This window comes from Netta rufina (assembly GCF_964035555.1).
Source record: "Netta rufina genome assembly, chromosome: 20".
NCBI lineage: Eukaryota > Metazoa > Chordata > Aves > Anseriformes > Anatidae > Netta > Netta rufina.
The window spans coordinates 8,125,321-8,146,491 of NC_140144.1; the positions used below are offsets into that span (position 1 = coordinate 8,125,321).

Genomic DNA, 21,171 nt, shown 5'->3' on the forward strand with positions numbered 1-21,171 from the left:
AACGTTGGCTCTTCACTAAAGTTTGCAGCAGGGTTGATTATATCACATTTCAAGTGGCCATTCTATGAAGAATGACAATTAACTCTGCATTATCACAAGCCTGAATATTCTGCCCCTTGGCTCGATTCTGCTGCTCTAAGGAGACTCACTGCATCTGAGAGAGCTGGAAAGCACGTATGAAATATGAAGTACCATAAAGCTGGGAAAGATGCAAGATGGATGAGGGAGGTAGCTCAGGCTGGTCTCTGAGAGCCCCAAGAGAGTTTTCAGTGAACCAAAAATGAAACAAATAGAAACAAACGCATATTTATGGGGCAAAGAAAATGGTGATCTACAAGAACCTCATAGAAAAAAAGGTTAGGTAGAAAAGGAGAGCAGATAAAAGAATAACCTCCCTCTGCAAAGGCAGGAGGTGGAGCTCAAAGTGTGCAGCTTTATACCCCTCACATCCAGCCTAGAAGCAGAGTCCAACCACCTGCCACCGTGACCACAGTTTGCAAATAGCTGCCATACCCAACGGGGTAAGGACACAGTGAGGGTAAAATCAAACAGAAGCAGCTGATCCCCAGAGGGATTCAGCTCAGCAGCTTCCTTTCCCCTGGCTGTATATTCAGCACCTTGCCCCTGCAGCTGTGCTGAAGAACAGAAGCTTCCATCCCGTGCCAGGGAACAAGCCCAGATGCTCACCAGGTTTGCTGCCAGCCAAAGGTGCTCAGACACTTTGCTGGATCAGGCCGACAAGTAAGCACCAGAGTACCCAGCACTGCTTTTTTTTTTGACTTTGGACATAGGAAGGCAAAAGTCCCTGGCTTCTTTATGTGCACACATTTGCAAACCAGAGCTCTGCTACACACCCCAGCCCTAAGATGTCACATTACCAGGAGATACTGAGGCAGCAGCACCAGACAAGGCAACATTTCTGACAGCAGTGTCTACTTTTCTCCCAGACAAGTGACAAATCTGGCCTCCCCACACCTCTCCCCAGCTACTGAAAGCACAACAGCACACAATTCACATAATCTACAGAGCCCTTTTAGCCACGTTACACAGTAGAGATCTGTGATCAAGACAGTAAAAAAGGCTGGGGGAGAACTCTCTTTTGTCATCTCCCATTCCAAAGAGAGTCGGTTATTTGGTGCTTACAGTGGTAAGAAGTAAACAGAGAAATGCTAATGTGGGAGTCCAAAGAAGAGGGGAGGGAGTGTCCCACCTATTTATTACCTGCTGCTGTTGCTGCTGTTGTCTTTGGAATCGTGGGGGAAGAGACTTCTGGTATTTGTTGAATTCCTGTGCTGGGGAGGGAGCTTCTCTGAGCTCCTCCTCACTGCTGCTTTGGGCGGCTGCTGCTGGGGCAGGAGTCTCCTCTTCCAGATAGCCAACAGAGACATCCTGTGCGTGAAACTCGGGGGTTGCTGGAGAGAAGAAAATAAGCCTTGGTGAGTCCTGCTGTGACACGGCTTGTGCACACCACCACAGCACAACATGCACAAGCATGGGCACATCCTGGCTGTTAATGTGGTTGAACTTTATTACAGTCATATACAGCACCTCACACACAACCTGATTTGCCCTGACAGTTCTAAGGGGCTTTGTCACTCCTGTTTTAGCAAGAGATTTCAAGATCCCCCTCTGCTGTCAGCCTTCTGCTGCAGCACTGTGGGAGAAAGCCTGTTTCCCCTGTTATTCCTCCTATCTGCCAGCACTTACTAATAAACTGATTTTGTAACCCATGGCCCATGAGCACTTTCTTAATAGGATCATCCAACCACAAGAAGAACAAGAGGCCCGTTCCAGCAAGGTCTCTACTAGTACAGCTGATTGAGCATGCATAAGACAACCACAGAAGTCTGTGCTTGTTTCAATAGGATGCTTGTTTTTTTTAATAAAATGAACCTTCATCACCAATCCAAAATACTCTGTAGGATACATGAAGCAGACGATCTCTTAAGAGCAACTCAAATACTCCTCAAGTTCCCACTCCACACACAATTCAGGTAAAAGACAGCACCATATCAAAAAAAACCACACACTTGTTTTTACAAGGCAAGTAAATGCTTCTGTACCTCTACGGAAAGTGTGTCCATTCTCTTGCACGGCACTTTTTTCTGTGCTTGGGGGTCGTAGGTCTTCATTCTCTGTGTGTTTCTGGGTCTCCCCGTTCTTCTGAGCCAGTTTGCACTTCTGATCAAGTTGCTTCAGCTTTGCAGCACAGGCTGCCAGACGTTCCTCCCTGGCTCGCCGCTCTTCCTCCTCCCGTCGCCTCCTGGCTCGCTCAACTGCCTCTGAGATCTCAGAGTGCACAAACTTCTGTCTCAGTGGCACTTTTTCTTCTTTATCCTCGAGGGACTGCTGCCTGAGAACACTTCCCATGGAGGGCTTCTGCCAAAGGAAAAACATTCCTCAGTGAGCATGACCCGAACGTATCCTCTGCCTTGAACTCTGCAGTCCGTGCTCAGAAAATCTCCTCCCATCTGCCTCCATCCTCATGCACACAAATCCCCACTTCTCACGAGGAGTTATTGCTGTCTGATTCAGTTACTCCTTTTTCTAACTGTCTGACAAACCTACTGCTCTAGACCAAATTCCACTTCCTCTCTTTAGTGGCAGTGCTGTGCAGATGGGTTTCTCTCTAGCCAGATATAAGCAAAGAACTGAGAAATTTAGCAGCATCCTGTTTTCAATAAAGTGTCACGCAGGTCTCTTAATGACAGCGATGTGTTTCATCCACCAGCCCAGCACAAAGAGCCCATTCACAAGAGTTCAACCTACCTGGTATTCGGATGAAGAGCTCCAACCATTCATCTTCCTTGGGGGTGGCTGTGAATCCTGCACTTTCCTGACTGTCCGGGACAAGCCAACTGACTCGCCCCAGTTCTTTCCTTCCTCGGAGGTGTGTTTGACATCTGCACCATCTGCAGAGCTCAGGGACAACTGTCGCTGCCTTCTGGGATCCCAGCTGTTCCTGTCATAAAAACAGATTTGCTATTACAATTGCAATGTGCCTTAAAAAGCACTCACAGCCTTACTCATCAAGTGGCAAAAGCAGTTGATTGTAACAGAAACAAAGGATCCAAAACAAACAAACACAAGCCCAAGCAATGGGCTTTTCCTATGGCACTTAAGAATTAACACCATTATTGTGCAGGTGAGACACAAAAGGGACTCAGTTCCATGACCCACACACACCCTTGAGGCCCACTCAGAAGCCAACAGATGGAATCAAAAAAGCCAGGGGGGTGTGGCTAAAAAAAATATCAAGCCTCTATGTATGAAACAAGTTTTTAAAAGATCCCAGTACTGTTTAACCATATTGAAACAACTATAGGTGGGAACACAGCCAGTTCTTACCACTTCTGTCGTCCATCTTTAACAACTTCTTCCTCTTCCTCATCTTCACTAAACTTGAGTTTCTCAGAGTAATCCACTTCATCATGTATACCTGAGACAGCAGAATTGGAGAAGGGACGTGTGAGAGAAAACAAACAGGGCCTGCCTGCCTTGTCCTGATAAAGCTCATGCCTTCACTGGCACTAAATCAGATGCTACTGGGAAAACAGCGTCCAGCAGAGGTCCTGGAAGTGATATGACTAGGACGGACCCACACTGCTGACCAAGCTGGGTTGGTCCCAAAAGCTGTGCAGCAAGCATCCTGGGAAGGGAAGCTGCAAATGAAGACGCAGCTACCAAACTGGACTGTGTGCAACTGCATGCTGAATGCTATGACTGAAAAGATGGGGCTAACTCTTCTTCCCAGCAGTCATACTGCTACCCTGCTGCTGTGTGGTGTTTTCAGTTTTTAGGCGTCTTCAGATCCAGTTCCATGAGTACTGTGTGATGGAAGGATCGGAAGGATCCATTGTGTCATCATTTACACCAACAGCAATTTCACAGCTGCACAAACCACCCCTTCCTTCCTCCCTCATCCACCTCATGGCAGTGAAATAGCCAGAATATTCTAATGGCTCTATTTCATGTTGCACGGAGGAAAAATGCTATGCTTTCCTTCTAAATCACTGACTGAAGCTAGAGGATGGAGGTACTTTACCTGCCCACCCATCATCTGCATCGTTGTCTAGTTCATCCAGCCCCTTCAGGTTCTCTGCGTTGATAATGGTGGGCCGAGGTGCTCGCTCTCCCTGCCGCATTGGACGTGTTGGGCGGGACAGGCCAAGCCTGTTCTCTTTTCTATGGGGAAATGCAAAAAAAAAAAAAAAAAAAAAAGTTAGAAATAGTAAAGAAAGGAACATGCAATTGAGTTTGTAACAGCAAATCAGTCCTTTACTATCACATGCTTATATAAAAAGACTCCAAGTACCTCTCTGTCCAACAAAGCTTCTCTTCCCTACCAACCTGGTACCAAGTTCCTGGGGCTTATGGATCAGAACTGCAGACCTGCTAGTCCGCAATCACACACCCCAGCTTTACACATCCACCCGCTCCTGACACGCAGTACTCAAAATCTTGCAATGTTTCTGCTGCTGCTGCTGTTGGAGCAAAGCACTGATCCTTTCAGTAAACATCAGGCCTCCTCTGCGGCCGTCTATAACCTCACAACTGCATCCTCGGTCCAAATTCTTGCACAGTCCAAGTCCCATTCACAACCCAAACCAGGCTCTCAAGTGGGACAGTTGTGGGAGCCTTACCCATCCTGGTCATTCATCTGGTATTGTCTGAAAGGGACGCGAGGCTCAAGCCGAACTTGAGGAAGGGGGAAAGACCCTCGGTCCAGCGATGCAGGGGTCTCAGGTGGCTGTTGTGGACACATCTGGAACAAAGCAAACAACAGCCTGCTTATTCACTGCCACAAGGCTTACCCAGATTAGGTTACAACATGTGCAGCATGGTAGCTGCAACTACACAAAAGGAAAACAAACATTTCACGTCTTGCTGGCTAACAGACATGTTACTTCTCCAGCTCCAGAGGAAAAGCAGCAACTTTTCCTTGGGCTGAGCAAGGCTGCGTCTGTTTCATTTCTCCTCAGAGCACATTAGTGCTACACTATTCCAGCATCAAAGGGTAAAGGCACAACAGGGAAAACTAAAAATAGATAAAGGGAAGGATCTCTGAGCAACTCCTAGGAGCCGACTCAGAGGAGAGTCTAGAAAAATGCTATCTTAGCTGAGTTCCTCAACCCTCACACCATGTTATGAGAAGCAAGGACATTACACAGCTGTATGAAAAGGGCAACTTACAAAAGCAGGTAGCATGTCATGGTACGTAGGTGGTTGGTAGACATTTCCCATGAACTGCGAAGCCCCTTTACGGAGAGGCTGAGCTGGGCGGAGAGACGGCTCCTTCGGATCGCTGGCACTCACTGAGGAGGGGGCTCCGTCTCCGGTGGTCGAGGTCTTGCTGCCCAGCTCAGCAGGGGAGGCGGTCAGAGATGTGGCAGAGGTGATGTTCCTCCCACCGCCCTCCCTCCAACTGGTGACATCTGGACAAGAGGTAATAATTATGTTAACATCTGTAACTGCAGACAGTCACTTCGCCAGAAAGTCTCAAAACTAAAATGCTCTGGTCAAGTCCTAGTTACGCAGAGAATGTAGGAAAACATCAGGGACTGAGGAAAACTTCCAGATGCATTTATTTTCCCAAGAGACTAGCAGCATCAGCTGTTACTAGGTAAAGCACAAGCTAAGGGTTCTGAGCTGGGGCAAGGCAGAAAGCCACATTTACTTACTCTGGGGGCGGAGGCTTGGTCCTGGCCCATACGACGGATCTAAGGCGCCCTTTTCTTTGCCAACCTTGTCCTGCTCGCCAGCTGCTTTCAGCGTCGGAAATTCCTCGGGAGAGAAGGATAACAGTCGGCTTGAGGCCCTTGAACCTGTCAGACAAATAGTTACAGGACTTAGAGAATGCCTTGCCAGTCTTTCAATTTCCTTATCAGATCAGCCCGGAAGTATGTTTCCTGAGAATCTGGGCCTCCAGTATATTTAAACACAAGTTACTACTGTACCTGCACCTCAGCTCACATCCAAAACACCCTCAGACATCATCACCAACTTGACAACAGATGTCCTTACCAAATACTGCCACGCTCTTAACTTGGGATCGTCATTTAAATTCTTACATTCAACAAAGTCAGGGCGAACCTTCTTAGCTTCCAATTATTTTTGTGTAGCACAAGACTCAGATTGAGGCAGGGATACAAATTCTGAAAGATTACTCATAAATGATAGCCTGTTATCAAGTATTTGACATTTCTTTTCAGACTACTACTGCTCAGATCTCACTCCACTAGGGAATTCTATTGTGAAGATTTCTGGCAATACACTTGGTGGAAGACCACAGATAAGAACCAAGTGCTATATGCTATACCCCACTCTTCTCCCTGCTGCAGCACATTTAAGATGCAGATTGCTGGCCAGATCAGGCCAGCTTTATTTCCTGTCATTGACAGATTGTCTTGCTGAGTCACCAGCTACCCTAGAATACCCTCACTTTCTCGCTGTTACAAAGATCTGATGGTGACTGGAAAACAAAACAACAATTCTCCTAAAATTGTTGGCAACATAACACTGAATAAAAAGAAATTGTTGGCATTTTTGCACTACTTTTTTTTTCCAGAATCAGTTCTTTGTGTTACTTGGCTAATCCTCCTTCAGAATTATCATGTTAGAAGTATCAGCAGTGATTACTGAAGACCAGACAAAAGAGTCTCATCCATCTTTATACCTCTTTGCCCTAAAGAGTCAAGAAGGACTGCCTTCATTAACATATCTTCACTTTCTGGAACTTGGACAGAAAGTGAATCTGAAGATTTCCAGAGAAGACGCTGCAACTACTGCATGTAGCATCCTCAAATATTTTGGACAAATGAGAATACACAAGAAGAATGTTTCTCAAATGGACCACAAAATAGCTGAGATGTGTTAAGAGTTCAGATTTCCACTGCATTATTCCCCTGAACTAGAATCTTGAGAACATTAATAACATTGAGGTGTCTTCCAAGAGACACGCCCCCACCCCAATCCCTTGTAAATATTATGTTTTCCCTGTAGGTAAGGCTGCACAATACAACGACTGTTAACGTGTAGTCATTAACAATTTACACTCTAACCCTAGGCAGTATTATACTGAGAAAAGTTTGGTTCTTTTGGGGTTTTTCTATTCCCCCTGCCCTCCCCTCCTTTCCCTCAAACTGCCCCTTATATGGAAGAAACAGGCATGGTACAGCTCATCTTTAATTCACGAGGCCACATTAAATCTTTCTGGGAGGGCCTATCCTGAAATAACAGCAACAACACCTAGGAGAGCCAAAAGCAAAAGACTTCCCTCTTTGTCAATATTACTAGAAACTGTCGTGTTAGCTTGGAAGGAAACGCAATTGCTCAATGCCACCGGAGAGCTGATGCAGGGATGGGGTGGGCTGATAAATCCTTTCAGCCAGAATTCTGATGCTCCCGTGGTTCAATTACCTTCCAGTTAAGCTGCTCTTTAGCCACATATGTAACTCTTTCCTTGGCCTGAGAACTCTACACTGATAAGAGTGTGACCTAAAATGAGTTTTCAGAAAATCTTTAAGAAGATTGTTAGAGGATCAGATTTCAAAACGTCTGCATAAGAGGCCCATAAAGCAACAGCCTCAAAAATGTACTAATTAACAAAACAATAGACAGCCTTTGCACTGGCTACCAACCTCCGACAAGCACAAGTTTCTGCTTTACCGTTTAGCCTCTGAGAAACACCCTCTCCCTAAGTGACTCATTCCATTTAGGATAAGCTTGTCCCCTCCGTTTCTGCAATCCGCAGCTGTCCGTATTCTTTCAAATCTCTGCAATTTCACTTGATGACCCAGGGGTTCCCGGTCTGTTCGCATTAAACAGTGGCACTAAGCTGTTATTCTCACCAAAGTTTTAATCCCAGTACTGGAAATCACCTCCTGTGTGGAAATGGATGCATCTGAAGACAACTCAACTCCCAATTTATGTTAACACTGCTGCAGAATCCCCAGTCAAGCAGAAGCAATTAGCAGCACAGCTACTCGGGGAGACTTAATAGAGGGGCATCAGCCAAGGTGCAAGCAAGTGCATCCTGTAGCAGCTTCAATGCCATTTCCACCCACTGACACTGTAATACCCTTTGCCCGAGGACAATGTGTACAGACTTCCTGAACATTATCATCACAGCCTCGCTTCTGACCACCTCATTAAGCCAGGCTCCCCATGCTCCCAGCCATGGAAATGCCTTCCAGGCTCTGACGTGCTCTCTTCTCCTAAGCCAACCCCCTCTTCCATTCTGTTTTCTGCATCTTTCCACACACTACAATGGGCCGAGAAAGATAAGCATGAGAGGGCAAATGTTTCCCTTCTCCTGCTGCTTCCCAAGGCAAGTGCACGAGCCACTGCAGTTCAGCGTGGTGCTGGGACACGCTGTCCGAGCTGGCTCTTGCACTGACGGACCCAAACAGATGCAGTTGCATCATTCCAGCCAACACATTACACAGATTCAAAACAAGATTCGTATGGCCTCAGTGCACTGTACCCAACACAGCTGTGTCCCATTAGGCACCAGTCTAGACAGGGAGGACAAGAAGAAATGGAGTCCGCCCCAGCTCCTGCCTGAGGAGCAGGCACGCACCCAGCCCCCTTTGTTTACCATACTCACCACCTTCTTGTCCTGCTGGCTTTCCATTCAGCTGTGCCCATGACTTTGGTCCACCTGGCACTGAATTTGTACTCTGAAAACAAAACCAAAACAAAAAAAGAACAAAGAAAAATGCCCACAGGTCAGTGAACTGCTCCTCATTTCCTGGGTGGCATTTGCTACAGGTCAGATCTCCAAATCACCCGGATGTCACCGGCTACCACAGGTCTCCCCAGTTCCTTGTTGGGGCTGAAGTCAGCTGCTCCCCACTGCAAAGCACTATGATGCTACAGCGAAAATATTCTTCTGCATCCTGCCTTTTATCTCCTCTCAACTTCACCAACTATTTCCTCAAACCATTCTTCTTCCTTTCATCCCTCTAATAAAGCTTTCCCTTTGTTCTGTTGCATTTTCCCAAACTGGCCTTCTTAATCTTCCAGATTTGTTCCATGCTATCCCTCAGCTTGAAGGCTATCCTGCTTTCTCATGCGTTAACCAGTCTCCTCCTCAAAACACAACTCCTGTCCTGATTTTCCTGAACCTCAAGGGCTGGGATTTTTCATTTTTTATTTTTAAACTGGAAGCATAAAACCTGCAGCACAGAGGGGCCAGGTCCTTGCACTCTCTGGGGAAGCTTTCTTACTTGCCAGTAGTTTTTTCAGGTCCTGACACTGGCTACTTCTCCCACATGACCAGATCTCTTCTTATCAAGTCTCATCAGGCTGGGAGCAAGAGCTGGATCTGCTGTCACCAAGCGACACTTGAATTAGACCCAAAGTAATGGAGTTTACAAGTGCTAACCAGCCATCCCGCATTCCAGCCATTCTTTCTAGATTGAAGCTTGACTTTCCCCACACACTTGAAAGCTACAGAGGTAACATGCACAAAATTACACTGTAACCGCAGCACAGCATTCCTGGGGCACAGCGACTTGGAGTCAAGAGTCAATTGTACAGGAATTGATTACACAGCAGCTGTTCCTTAAATTACAGTCCACCAATTCTTACTTGTGCAAGGTAACAGAGACAATTAAAGGAAACCCTCGAGCTGACTGGGAAGAGGGGAAGCAGGGTGGCACGGAGACCGCTTGCGCCTACCTCCTGAGTGATTGACTGTGTCTGCTTCTGTAAATTGGAGACAGATTTCTGCAAACCCTGCTGCGGCAGCGACTCCTGCAGCTGTGCAGCCGTCGCACTGGAACTGGGGAAAGAGACAGCAGAGGTGAGATCAAAGGGGAAGGCAAGATGACACACTGTGGCAACTCTGCAACTGCTAAAATATCACGCTAATTTTGAGTCCGTGCTGGCTTGGACAACAGAGAAGCGATCTCTGCAAGGTCCAACGCACAGCACAGCAGTGCAGAACTGCTGCTGCTTGCCTGACAAAACTGAGCAATGAGCAGTTCGACCTACCTCTTTTGGTCTGGCTGATCCTGCTTGTTTGCCCATCCTGTACCGTCTTTGGGTACTATAATGATGTTGGGGTCGTTTCCTCTGTTCTCAGACTTCAAGCTAGGCAAGTTTGCAGGAGGTGGCATGCGCCGGGCAGCAGCAACTTTCCCAAGACTCTGTAAGCCATGTCTAGGAATAACTAGTGAGAAAGGAACACAAGCAGGTCATAAGGTGGCTAGGCCCTGCTAGCTCAGGAACCTCAATTAGCATCCCAACAGAACTGTAGGATGAGCAGCACCACTGCTGCTATTCGTGACATGGACAGCCAACCTAAGATCATTTCCTGCAGGACCATCACAAAGCAACTGTCTGTTGTAGCAGACAGATAAAAGACAGCGCCCTACAACAGAGGGGAGGGAGAGACCATTGTCCCTAATATCAAATGCCCAGTCTTTTAGCTTCCAGCACAGACACTCCTCTTTCATTTCACAGCAGAGAAACAGCATCTCCCTTTCACAGCTTGGGGAAACAGCCATCGCCCTTCCTGGCTGCTAGGGCCCACGGCTGGCTCATGGCCACCTTGTTGTCCACCAGGACTCCCACGTCCTTCTCTGCAGCGCTGCTTTCCAACAGGCCAATCCCCAACCTGTGCTGGTGCATGGGGTTATTTCTCCCTAGGGGCAGGAGCCTGCACTTGCCTTTGTTGAACACCATGAGGCTCCTCTCTGCCAAATGAAAAGCTAAACTGAAAGGCCAACGGTCTCCCAGCTGCTTTGCCAGAATTCCTCCATGGCTCTATGATAACAGCAGCTCAGCAGCACAAAGAATCACCACCATTTCCCTCAGAGCCTACACACATGCATAGATACCAGTACTAACAGCTCTGCAACCCAGCCCCTTCCCGTTAGGCATCCCAGTTACAGGGCCAACAACTTGAATTAGCTCTGCAACAGGATTTAGAAGACCCCAAAGGGAGCTTGCTGAAGGTATTCCTTACCTGTAGTTCTGATAGCTTCTATTGACTTTCCTTTATACTTATCAAACAGGCTGAGAGTTGAGTACTTGCTTTTCCCATCCTTTCCCTTGGTTATTTGCCCCAAACGATCGGACATTGCGATGAAATGTCATCTAGTAAGGAAATTTCTCTGCGCCGCTCCCGATCTGCCTTTTAATGAGAGAAGCAGGGAAATGCCATCAGATTGTTTAGCCAGGGATAAGTAAACAGTAAACAAGGCACAACTGCTACAACTGCAGACAGATTCATTGAGCAGACACTGTAGGTTACAAGGTTTTAGCCCCCTCCCCCTTAGTTGCTTTGGGGACTCCTGATTCATAACCTACATTAAAATAAGTGCAGGAACACACTGCAACATATTTTTCCTGCCATTCTGGTGCCAAAAGGTGAACTTCTTTAAGTATGAGGAACAGAAGAGAGTGGTCGACTTAGTCCTTGCTTTAAAATAAATCTAACACAAGCAGCTACACACAAGGATTCCTAAATACAAATGAAGGAAAAGGACTACAGCTCGTCCAACACTGGAATTTATCATCTGATTTCCCACTGAAGTGCACTGCTAGCTGAGCTCGTTACATTTACGATAATGGTTTCACGCTGGCGACAGTTAATGACTTGGACCAGCAATTAATGCTTTGAAGGCATCACCTGAACATAACAGTAATTTCTCCAAATTCCTTTTCCCTATCTGCTGGCCATAAGAGAGTGAAGGAGTCTGAAAACCAGCGCAAATGAAACAGGTTCAGACCCTTGAAACCATGGGTGCAGCAGTTCAACTACAAATCCCAAAAACATTTTATAAAAAAGACTATTTTCTCTGTTGCCTCAAACACCGTTTTTAGCTATAAATCTACTTTCCACAGTAGATGTGGTTTGCTGATTTTTCACTCTGATCTTGGCCGGCACAACATACTGCAATTAATGCCCTCTACTCAGGCAGTCCCTCTGCTTCCTCTGCCTGGCTCCTAGAGCCTAGGACAAAGCTGAAACACAGGGAACGCCAACGCCGATGACAAGTATTTATCTCAGAAAAGAAACCTTGCTTACTCTCAGTGGATGTTTCTTTCGCGTTTTTAAGGAATAATTCATTGTTCTCACTTTTCCACAGATCTCGGAGCTTAATCTAACCTTTTCACGCGTAATTTAGATTTCCAGATTTCTTGTTGCAAAATCTCCACTTCAAGCCCATAACTGCTGACAGCTTTATTATACCATCTGCTAGGTCCTATCTCATGGTTGCAGCTCTGCGTTAGGAGTAACAAAAAGCTATATATATATATAAATACGTATCAGACCTTTCCACCTTTCAGCCTTTCTGAAACTCCTCCAGCTGACAGCATGCTTCCAAGGCAGCCAGAACCACTCAGCACTCTGAAAGAGAGCGTCGCTGACCAGAGGCTACAGCTTCCCCTAGCAATGCCTTATCAGACCTGATTCCTGGGTAAGAGGATTAGTCCATTACATTACACACAGAGCACAACCAGATTGGACACAGCCAGTTTGAGAGCGTACTGCAAACCTGCAGAGAGCCAAGCCAAGGCTGCTGCCAGGGAGCAAGTTTCTGACCACCAAACCTGGCACCCCGCAGCAAACACCCCACGGTGCAGGATTTCCATCAGGCCTGGCACCAGCAAGAGGCTGTGGGCTCGGCGTGCAAGGCAGCAAGGGGCAGGACAGGGGACAAAAGATGAAAAGTGGTTTCTGTCACTCAGTCCCAGCCCTCAGGATGCTCAGGAACACCATCAAAAGTTCCACGCAGCTGCAGCAGAGGCCTGCGGAGGCAGCAGGGCTGGCCAGCGTCCTTCAGACACCTTTTCCTGCAGAGCAGCAAACAGATCTCTGGCTCCAGGCTGGTTCCATCCTCAGATGGTCACCGTGTGCCAAAGAAAACAACAGCTCCTCCCTCCCTTCCCCATTTCCACCATACTTTCTTAGTAGGACAGACATAAAAGAGAAAGGGAGAACGCTGTGATTAGCGCAGGGCTGGCAGGAGGGCCGACGCTGGGCTGAACCATGTCCTGTTGGAACCAGCAGGGCTGTGGGGAGCCTTGGACCAGCACGAGTGGCAGAGGGAGCAGCACAGCAGCCCTCAGCTGCCCTGGCAGGAGCACGGCCACCCCTCTTACAGGGGCACAGAGCCTCAGGGAGGGAGCCTCCCCAGACCTCTTTGATCCCGTATCAGCCTCACACAATCCCGAGCAGCAAAGTCCATTCTGAGGTTTAGAAAACCTCGAAGCAGACCAAATGATTAGGCATTCGAGTAAAACCAACCATCACATCGGGCTCAGGAATTAGCCAGTTAACAGCAAAGCCCCAAGTTCCTCAAAGTCAGCATGCAAACAGCACGCGGGTAACGCTGCCAAAGAGAAACCCTGACAACCAGTTATGTAAGCGGGTCTCAGCTGCCTCCTGATTACATCTTCTATCATTAAAAGGATGCGGGAGGAATAAACAACCACTTCAGAGCAGAGGAGCCGGGGACACGCTGGGAATGAGCTCCTCGTCCAACTTTCTGGGGCAGCCACAACTGCCGTCTGGCTGAGGGAAATTCAGACGTGCTTTGTGCTCCCTCAGAGCTCTGAAGCTGAGAAGACAAACCTCAGCTTTGTTTGTGTGCTACGTACCGGCGTGAGCTCCCAGGGGGAGCACAAATCCACGGGGAGCTAAGGTGACTCCAAGCAGGCCTGTGTGCAAGGAGGCCTGTGTGCAAGGAGGCTGCAGTGATGTGGAGCCCCGTGGAGCCTCCACAGGCTGTGTGACACCGGCCCTGGTGTTCCCCTCACGTAGAAAATCCAGGCAGGCATCGCCAAAGCTTTCTCGTCTTGCAGAGAGAAGCCATTTCTGCTACAGATCAACTTAACTGAGAATTAAACTGCCGGCCTGCACGCTTTTTGTTAGGAGAATCAGAACCAGGAGGCACCTGCCGATGCTGCCACGGGGAAACCGACAGCCTCTGACCTGTGCTCCTGGTCCCCTGACCGATCGCTGACCCTGAGGAAAGCATTATTCCCTGTTACAGAGGAACGAGCAACCAACAAAATCAATCGCCTGCATTTCTGCAAGCTTCCTCTCCGGGTTTAGACAGGTCTTTGGGGGAAGGTTCCCTATCAGCTTTAGCACACAGCTCAGCTCTTTCTGTTCTCAGGACTAGCAAGGTCTCCTGCAACGTCCACAGACAGCAGAGTGCAAAATGCTGAGCATCTCGGAGGACTCTGAAAACACTGCAGTGTGACCAGTTATGTTAGAGGCCCCAGGGTACAAATAACTGCACCAAAATTACGTCCTGGGCAGAGCTCTGCTGCCAGGAGTCTTCATGCCCTCACCGTGCTGCCCTGCGCTTGATGTGTGGGCACTGACCCCACCTAACCCCCTTTTAAAGGGGGATTTCTCTTCCTTGGAGCTGCAGCAGGGATCTACCAAGCACTGGGAGCCCTTCCTGCAAAAGGAGCCACGTGAAGAGCTCAAGCTGCTGGCAGCGGTCAACAGCTGGAAACCCCTGAGCTGGAAACAGCCAAAGGGAGAAGAGTCCTGACGAACGGGATCGTCTACAAAGCTCTCTGCGAAGCTGTGTAGGAAGGAGGCAGGGCTGCTGGTGTTTTATTCACAAGACTTCAATGGAGCTCGAATGCCTGGAAGTTAGCCAGCCTTAATTGAGCAGGGCAAACAGATTGATCAAAGGTAGCACGCACACCAGAAGGAATCGCTTCAGATACTCACACACCGCCGCGCACGATCGCCTGGGCAAAACCTGGGCCACTGCAGGCTCTTTGCTGCAGACCTTCACTCCTTGATCTTTTGATGGCAGCAGTCACAAACACAAAACAAAGCAACAGGATGGAGATTAACACGGAAAAGGCTTTTCCCCAGAGCAGGAAGATTCTTGACCTGAAATTTTACATGAATTGCTAAGAAACGCACAGGTTGCAAAAAGCTGAACTGTACTTCCAGGGAAGAGAAAGTGTTTAGAGCTGGTGCTAAGCTGAGATCTATTGTTGTTCCTAATGTTACTGGTAATGGCCTTATAAAAGAACAAGGCATGGTTTTACAGATCAGTGGTGTTTGCTCTTCCTTAAATACACCCAGCTGCTTTTCGGTAGCAGCCCTCAGAGCTCCGTGTTTATCTGTCAACAGGAACTTAGCACTGCTTCTCCTGGACACACCACTGCTTCTCCTGGAACACCTCCCACCACGAAGCACCTATTTGGGAAACGGTCACCACCTTCCTCAGCAGTGAGAGGTGCCACCAGCTGCCCTTGGAAGAGCTCTGGTGAAGCATCTGGACCAGCTGCCCTCGGGGCCTGGTGCCACATTCACCCATATCCCCTACAAGTTCTGTGGGGCCGGGCAGGGATCACCAGCCTGGAGAGGAAGGGACAAGGTGAGCACGCAGGTCCCAGGAGGGAGTGCTTAATAAACAGGGAAGCACCAGGAGAATACCAGCACCCAACTATGAAGTCAACAGGATGAACGCAGAAGAGCAGCAAGAGCCTAGCCCACAAGAAGCCAGGCTCTCAGCCTGTCGCACAGCCCAGGGGAAGCTGCTTGGATTTGTTCATGCACCTGTCAGGGCCTGCTGAGATGCCGAACGTGGGACCAAATCCTGCCAGAGCAGAGAAGCAAGTCAGCATCAGCAGCACGAAGAGATGGATGCCCCTCAGCAAAGGTGGCTCGTGGCTCACCAGGGGCCCCTCCTTGCATAGCTGAACAGGCACCCGGGGCAGCAGGGATTCCTGTATTCGCCATTCCAGCTGCTCCCTGCATCTCCTGTCAATCTGCTCTCCTTGTAGCGACAGGGAACGGGAGACTGGGATCACATCTCCCATGATTTATCGCAGAGGTATGCTGCCAGCCGAGTGACACGGCTGGAGGCAGGGAGGCAGCAGGCGTCAGGAAGCCAAGGAACCGTGACCCAGACGTGCACAGCACCACCGGGGAGAGGCCGAGGCGTCTGGGCAGCGCAGCCCTCACCCTGTGGCGTGGAGCTGTGCACGCCGAGATAAGGCCTGAAGGGGGAACCAAGAGGGCATGCCCTAGAAGATGACCTGATCTCATTTTCTGAGCCGTCTTCACCACGCTTACCTGCTGCCTCGCTTGTGAACGTAACAAATGCACCCACGGGCTGGGAATCGCTGCTGCAGGGCCACTGGGCAGCTTAAGAGAAAAGAGACCTCCGTGCCTCAGGTTTGGCCTGCGAACTTCAGACGCCTCACCTCTCTGCTAAACAGCTTTCCCAGAGCTGGGAAGGCCAGGAGCAGAGGAAGACAGCCAGAAAGGATGGATTCGTAACACTGTGGAACAGATAATGCAGCCTGGAGGCTGGAGAAGAGCTCAACTGTATTTACACAAAAACATTAACGAGCTCTGGACAGACAATGCCCCACCCCGAAGAGGGCCCCTGACCTCCAGTAATTGAGCAAACAGACAAAGATAAGAAAGACTTCATCCTGAGCATGCAGAACTACAGCACAGAGAACAGGGGGGGAAAAATCCAGCCAGAATGCTGGCCTGCAGCCCGCAGAGTGCTTACGAGCTCCTCTGCTCCTGAAACTCCCCCTCCTTCTCAAGCAGCAGCAAACCCAAGTTTTTTTCACCCATCATGCTGTAATAAAGGAACTGACCCCTTGGTGCCAGCTTGTCAGGAAAAAATAACTGCATGTTCAACCCAAGCAGCAGCACTGCAGGGCTTTCATACCTCCCGGAATCAGGAATTGATTACTGCAGGGATGCAGCAAGTTCCCTGACACGGAGCAGCCTGGAAGCACGGCCTGCCAGCACCACGCTCTTCAGCCTCTCAGCCAGGCCAGAAAGCCGTTAGATGAGATCAGCCCTAGCACAAACCGACCCCAATGACCCTATCAACGTATCTCCCCAGGTTCTGAAGCCGTGACTTTCTGGAGGCATTTCTTCTGCAGCAAGAAACAACAAGAATAGAGAAGCACACTGCCCTGTTTCACATTTCAGAGGCAAAACCCACAGAGGATGGAGCAGCTCTGCTGAGCCAGAGCCACCTGTGGCATCGACAAATCCAACCCACCTAGCACCAGAGGAAAGGGAAGTGAGCTAATGCTTCCCAGAGCCACCCGAAGGAGGGCTCAGACACAGATGCAAATCTCTACCCTTGGAGCTGTACTTATGCTCTGGCTCCTCCACAACTACATCCAGAGCTGAAGCACAGCAACTACAGCACCTGAAGGGTTTCTGCCTTCCCCTTTGCCCTGCTCTGCATCCCCTGAGAGCTGAACGTCCACGGAGAATACACAGACACCAGGTCCTGTTCCCTCAACACCAAAACAAAGAGGCTGATCGCAAACAAGCAATGTAAATCCAAACAGAGCATTATGCCAGAATTTTCTCTGTTGGCAAAACCTCCTGGCAGGATTCAGCTAAACTGTAAGGTAAGCTGGGCATTTAGGTATCTGAGCAACAACAACGGATCGTGAGGAGCTGGTAGAGATCTCCTGAAGCTGGTACAGATCTCCTGAAGGGTTCCAGGACCAATGCTCTCTTACAGGCTGGGTAACCAAGGCAGAGCCCGCTTGTTGCTCCAGTAACACTGCAGGCAGCGACACAGGTCCCAGAGCTCAGGTGTCCGCACCTACCTCCTTGGGCTCCTGTTCTGTAAACAGCCACCCAAACCTGCACTGCCAAGACCCTCAAAGAAAACAGGTCTCCAGTTAAATCATAAAGGAGGAAAAGTGTCAAAAGAAGTGAGAACAGGAGGGAGTGTAGTGCAGCAGCAGCTGGCAGGTCTAGAATGGCATCTCCTCCAGTGGAAGACACTGCCTGCTGGTTCACAAAGTGACCCCAATCCTGCCTGCTGCTTCAAGGGAGCCCACGAGCAGAGCAGGCACCCACACAATTCTCAGCTCATGAACGGCATCAGGTCTCTGGACCAACAGCTCAAGTCACCACATCTGGCCCCAAACCGGCGAAGACACTTCCATCACTAACTACTAAGCCAAACCACCACATTTTAAGACTGTGAAATTCTCTTATGTCTTCTCTGTGGAGTCCTCATGTTCCTGCCACATGGGCTTTTAAAAGTTATTGTAGGAAGAATACCGATGTAGCCAAGGTGAGACACGGCAAGAGCGATGTAGGTGAAAAACTTACGCTGCCAGCCCCCAAATCCAACCGTAAGCCTTTAGCCATTAGCCAAAGCTCACCTGGGAAGAGCCCAACACAACCGGCACAAGGGACGAGCCAAAGCACTGCAATCCAGGCTGCTGCAAGGGAACAGATGTGTTCCACAGAGCAGCCGCACCGATTCTTCCAGTGAAGTCACAACCAGCCTTTCACAAGCCCTTCATCTGGTCCCACGCTCAGGAACTTACTTCACCTACCCGTGAGCACAGGTTTTATAGTAAACAAGCAAGCAGGAGATCAGAGATGTCACCGAGCCAGGAGAGGAAACCGGAGCAGAGCTGGCAGTCTTGAGGGTTACGATGTTCCTTCAGCAACAGATAAAGCTCTTTCCACACAAATGCCATCAGTCGTTGAGTAAGCAGCTCTGTTTTCTCTGCAGCCTCGGGAAGGAAGGATCAGGCTGCCACGGGGAGGTGGGAGCTCACCTCGTGCCGACGAGCCTCTCTCCAGCAGACCTGGCTCTGGGAACCTCTCCACGCTCCCAGCCAGCTGCTGACTTGGTGGCCTCAGCTCCCACTCAGGTTACGCACAGACGAAGCCCAGTGCTGGTAACCTGCAGGCAGCGAACGCCAACCCCTCGGCACACACACACGGGAGAGGCTCCTGCACACTCCAGCTGAGCTGATCTCTGCAGACCCGTCCCTTCCCCAGGCGCTGGCCCATTTCCCACAGCCATCAGGACTGACAGTGGGTTCAAACCATCAGTAAGACTCCAAGCAGTTCAGACAAGCCTGCGGTTCACAGGCGCTGCAGATACCCGAGCTTCCAAGGAAGCATTACTCGAGGTTTCCCAATTTTCACAACACCAGGGCAGTGCAGCATTTCCCAGCAACGTTCCTTACAGGAGCCCCAGTCGCAGGAGCCATTTGCACTACAAACGAATGCCGAGGATGCTAAAAGGGATCTGATGGGGAAATGGACACAGGTACAAAGCTGTAAAAACCTGCAAGGTGAGGTGCAGCGTGGCTCAGTGCTCTGACGACAGGAAAGGTCTTAACTGCTTTTCGAGGGAGCTGAGCAACTCAGACCACGCACGAGGCATCTGCACTATGCTGAGCTGGACAGGAAGCGAAAGCATTTCACAGATGCCTTAATTTACAGAGATATTCTCGGTGCATAACTGACAAGGTGTGTGAGCGTCACCACTCACATTTTCCAGACAGAAAAATGACACCAGGGAGCTACGCAGCTCTGCTGAGCGGCAGGGCAAGAAACAGACCCTTCTCCTCCAGCTTTGTGGGGCTGGAGGAACCACCCTCTCCATCACCTCACCTTCCTAACGCTGCGTGGCCCAGAGCAGCACCAAGTCCTGGTCCAGGGGAGGTGTGCAGGAGCAGGTCTGCGATGCTGGGGCAGGGAAAAGGGAAAGCTGCTGCCACCTCCTAGATGAGCGACCCCACGCACTGCTTGTCCTACAGCAGGATCACAGCCGTCAGTAAAGCAACGTTTTGCTCAGATGCGGAATGCTAATGCTGTAGGAATGCTCAAATCCTGTGAAACCACTCCTAAATGACGGGCCGTGAAGTTTCAGTTGCTAGGTGGGAGCTTGATGCTTCGGTTATTTAAGAAAAAAGATAAAACCATACTTTGCACTATTCCAGCCATGAAGAAACATTCTCAAGCATGTCCCTACTCCCCTGCCTGCTTCACAACCCACTCTAAACTCTGAACAAGAGCACTCAAGGCTTTTGTACGGGCTCCCAGCCCACATACAGGTAGGAACAGCTGAAGAACCTACCCCACTGCAGAACACTTCCAAAAAAAAATCACTACATTCCCACACAAGAAGTGCCTGTGGGAGGCAAAGTCCCGATGCAAGCTCTTCAAACCTGCCTCTACGCGCTCCTTGCAGCGCCAATCACAGCCAAACGTGGTGCCCAAAATGTCTCAAGGGCTACCCGGGAAGGATTCCTCTGTCAAACCTCTTCCAGCAGGGCACTAACTCTGGAAATACTGCATAGTTTACTCCTCTTAAGTGCCACTCATCTAGAATTCAAAGGCTATTGAGGATGCTCCCAGCTGCTAATTCAAGCCCCTTGTATATTGCAAGCACAGCACTGCAACAGAGGAGTCCTCTTGGCCAGATGCTACCTGCCACCATCAAATCCTCACTTTCTTGGTCTTTTTTTTTTTTTTTGTCTTTGTACTTAAGCCTGGCTCACCTTCCCTGCTCTTCCACTTTTACATGTCTCAGATCAGACCATTACCTCTTCCCCTGCACCCAAAGCACGGCTGTTTTCACCAGTCCTCCACAACTTCATGCCTGCAGTCTCTTAAGATGGTTGGACTCGATGATCTTGAAGGTGTTTTCCAACCTAGACAATTCCGTAATTTTATCCAGAGGTAACAGTGAGCTCCTGCCCCTTCTAGCTTGCCAGCACTTTCCTGAACATTCAGATGTTCAGAACCAGACACTGAAAAAGCGGACTGGCCCCCTGCAGAATGACACACACACCTTTTCCCACCTCAAAACCTCCATCTGTCCTTGCAGACCCCACAGCACCGCAAGTCAAGCAGCTTCAGAACAAACCAATGCCACAGGTAAACATGGAACAAAACAGTGCCACCAAACCAGCTACTAGACCGCTTGTGTTACTGTACCAGGGATTCCAGAGGGGGAAAAAAAAATAAAAATAAAAGAATTTGTGGCTATACACTTCCGAACAAGTTTGCTCATGGGCTCCTACTTCTCAGTTGCCTCTGCACAGGAAGCACATGCTCCCAGAACATCCTGAATACAAGCACAAGTTGCTAACTGAAGACAAGCCCAAGGTACATTTCAGCAAGGCTTAACGTTGTAAAATACAATCTTCTGCTTCAGCCCCAGTTTTCCTCCTGGGGGAAAGACCATTTCAATCAAATCAGATGGTTTCCGCATAGATCTGCGAAACCACCTTCAGCAGGGGCTTTCCAGGAGCACACCATACCCAAATCACTTCGTTTCAGCAGTTAGAAATAGCTGCTCAGTGGAAGGAAAAAGCTGCACGTCCCCGGCCTTTACCTGCTCGCAGTGCTTTCACCTCAGTGCCTGA

The 21,171-nt window shown here is 49.2% G+C and overlaps 1 protein-coding gene across 7 annotated transcripts in view; it reads right to left on the reverse strand.

Annotated features, from left to right (window-relative positions):
• PRRC2B (proline rich coiled-coil 2B) overlaps positions 1–21,171 on the reverse strand; it is a 45,507-nt gene that overhangs the window by 20,962 nt on the left and 3,374 nt on the right. For 6 of the 7 annotated variants that reach the window (XM_084299031.1, XM_084299030.1, XM_084299032.1 and 3 more), the window contains exons 2-13: positions 10,976–11,143; positions 10,000–10,177; positions 9,685–9,787; positions 8,609–8,681; positions 5,682–5,825; positions 5,194–5,435; positions 4,644–4,765; positions 4,046–4,185; positions 3,349–3,439; positions 2,770–2,962; positions 2,064–2,379; positions 1,222–1,412 (exon numbers count right to left, since the gene is read on the reverse strand). In XM_084299031.1, the coding sequence (XP_084155157.1) occupies positions 1,222–1,412; positions 2,064–2,379; positions 2,770–2,962; positions 3,349–3,439; positions 4,046–4,185; positions 4,644–4,765; positions 5,194–5,435; positions 5,682–5,825; positions 8,609–8,681; positions 9,685–9,787; positions 10,000–10,177; positions 10,976–11,090 (1,908 nt within the window). In that variant the 5' untranslated portion in view covers positions 11,091–11,143. The remainder of the gene's footprint in view (positions 1–1,221; positions 1,413–2,063; positions 2,380–2,769; positions 2,963–3,348; positions 3,440–4,045; positions 4,186–4,643; positions 4,766–5,193; positions 5,436–5,681; positions 5,826–8,608; positions 8,682–9,684; positions 9,788–9,999; positions 10,178–10,975; positions 11,144–21,171) is intronic. The other variant, XM_084299027.1, reaches the window with a different exon arrangement.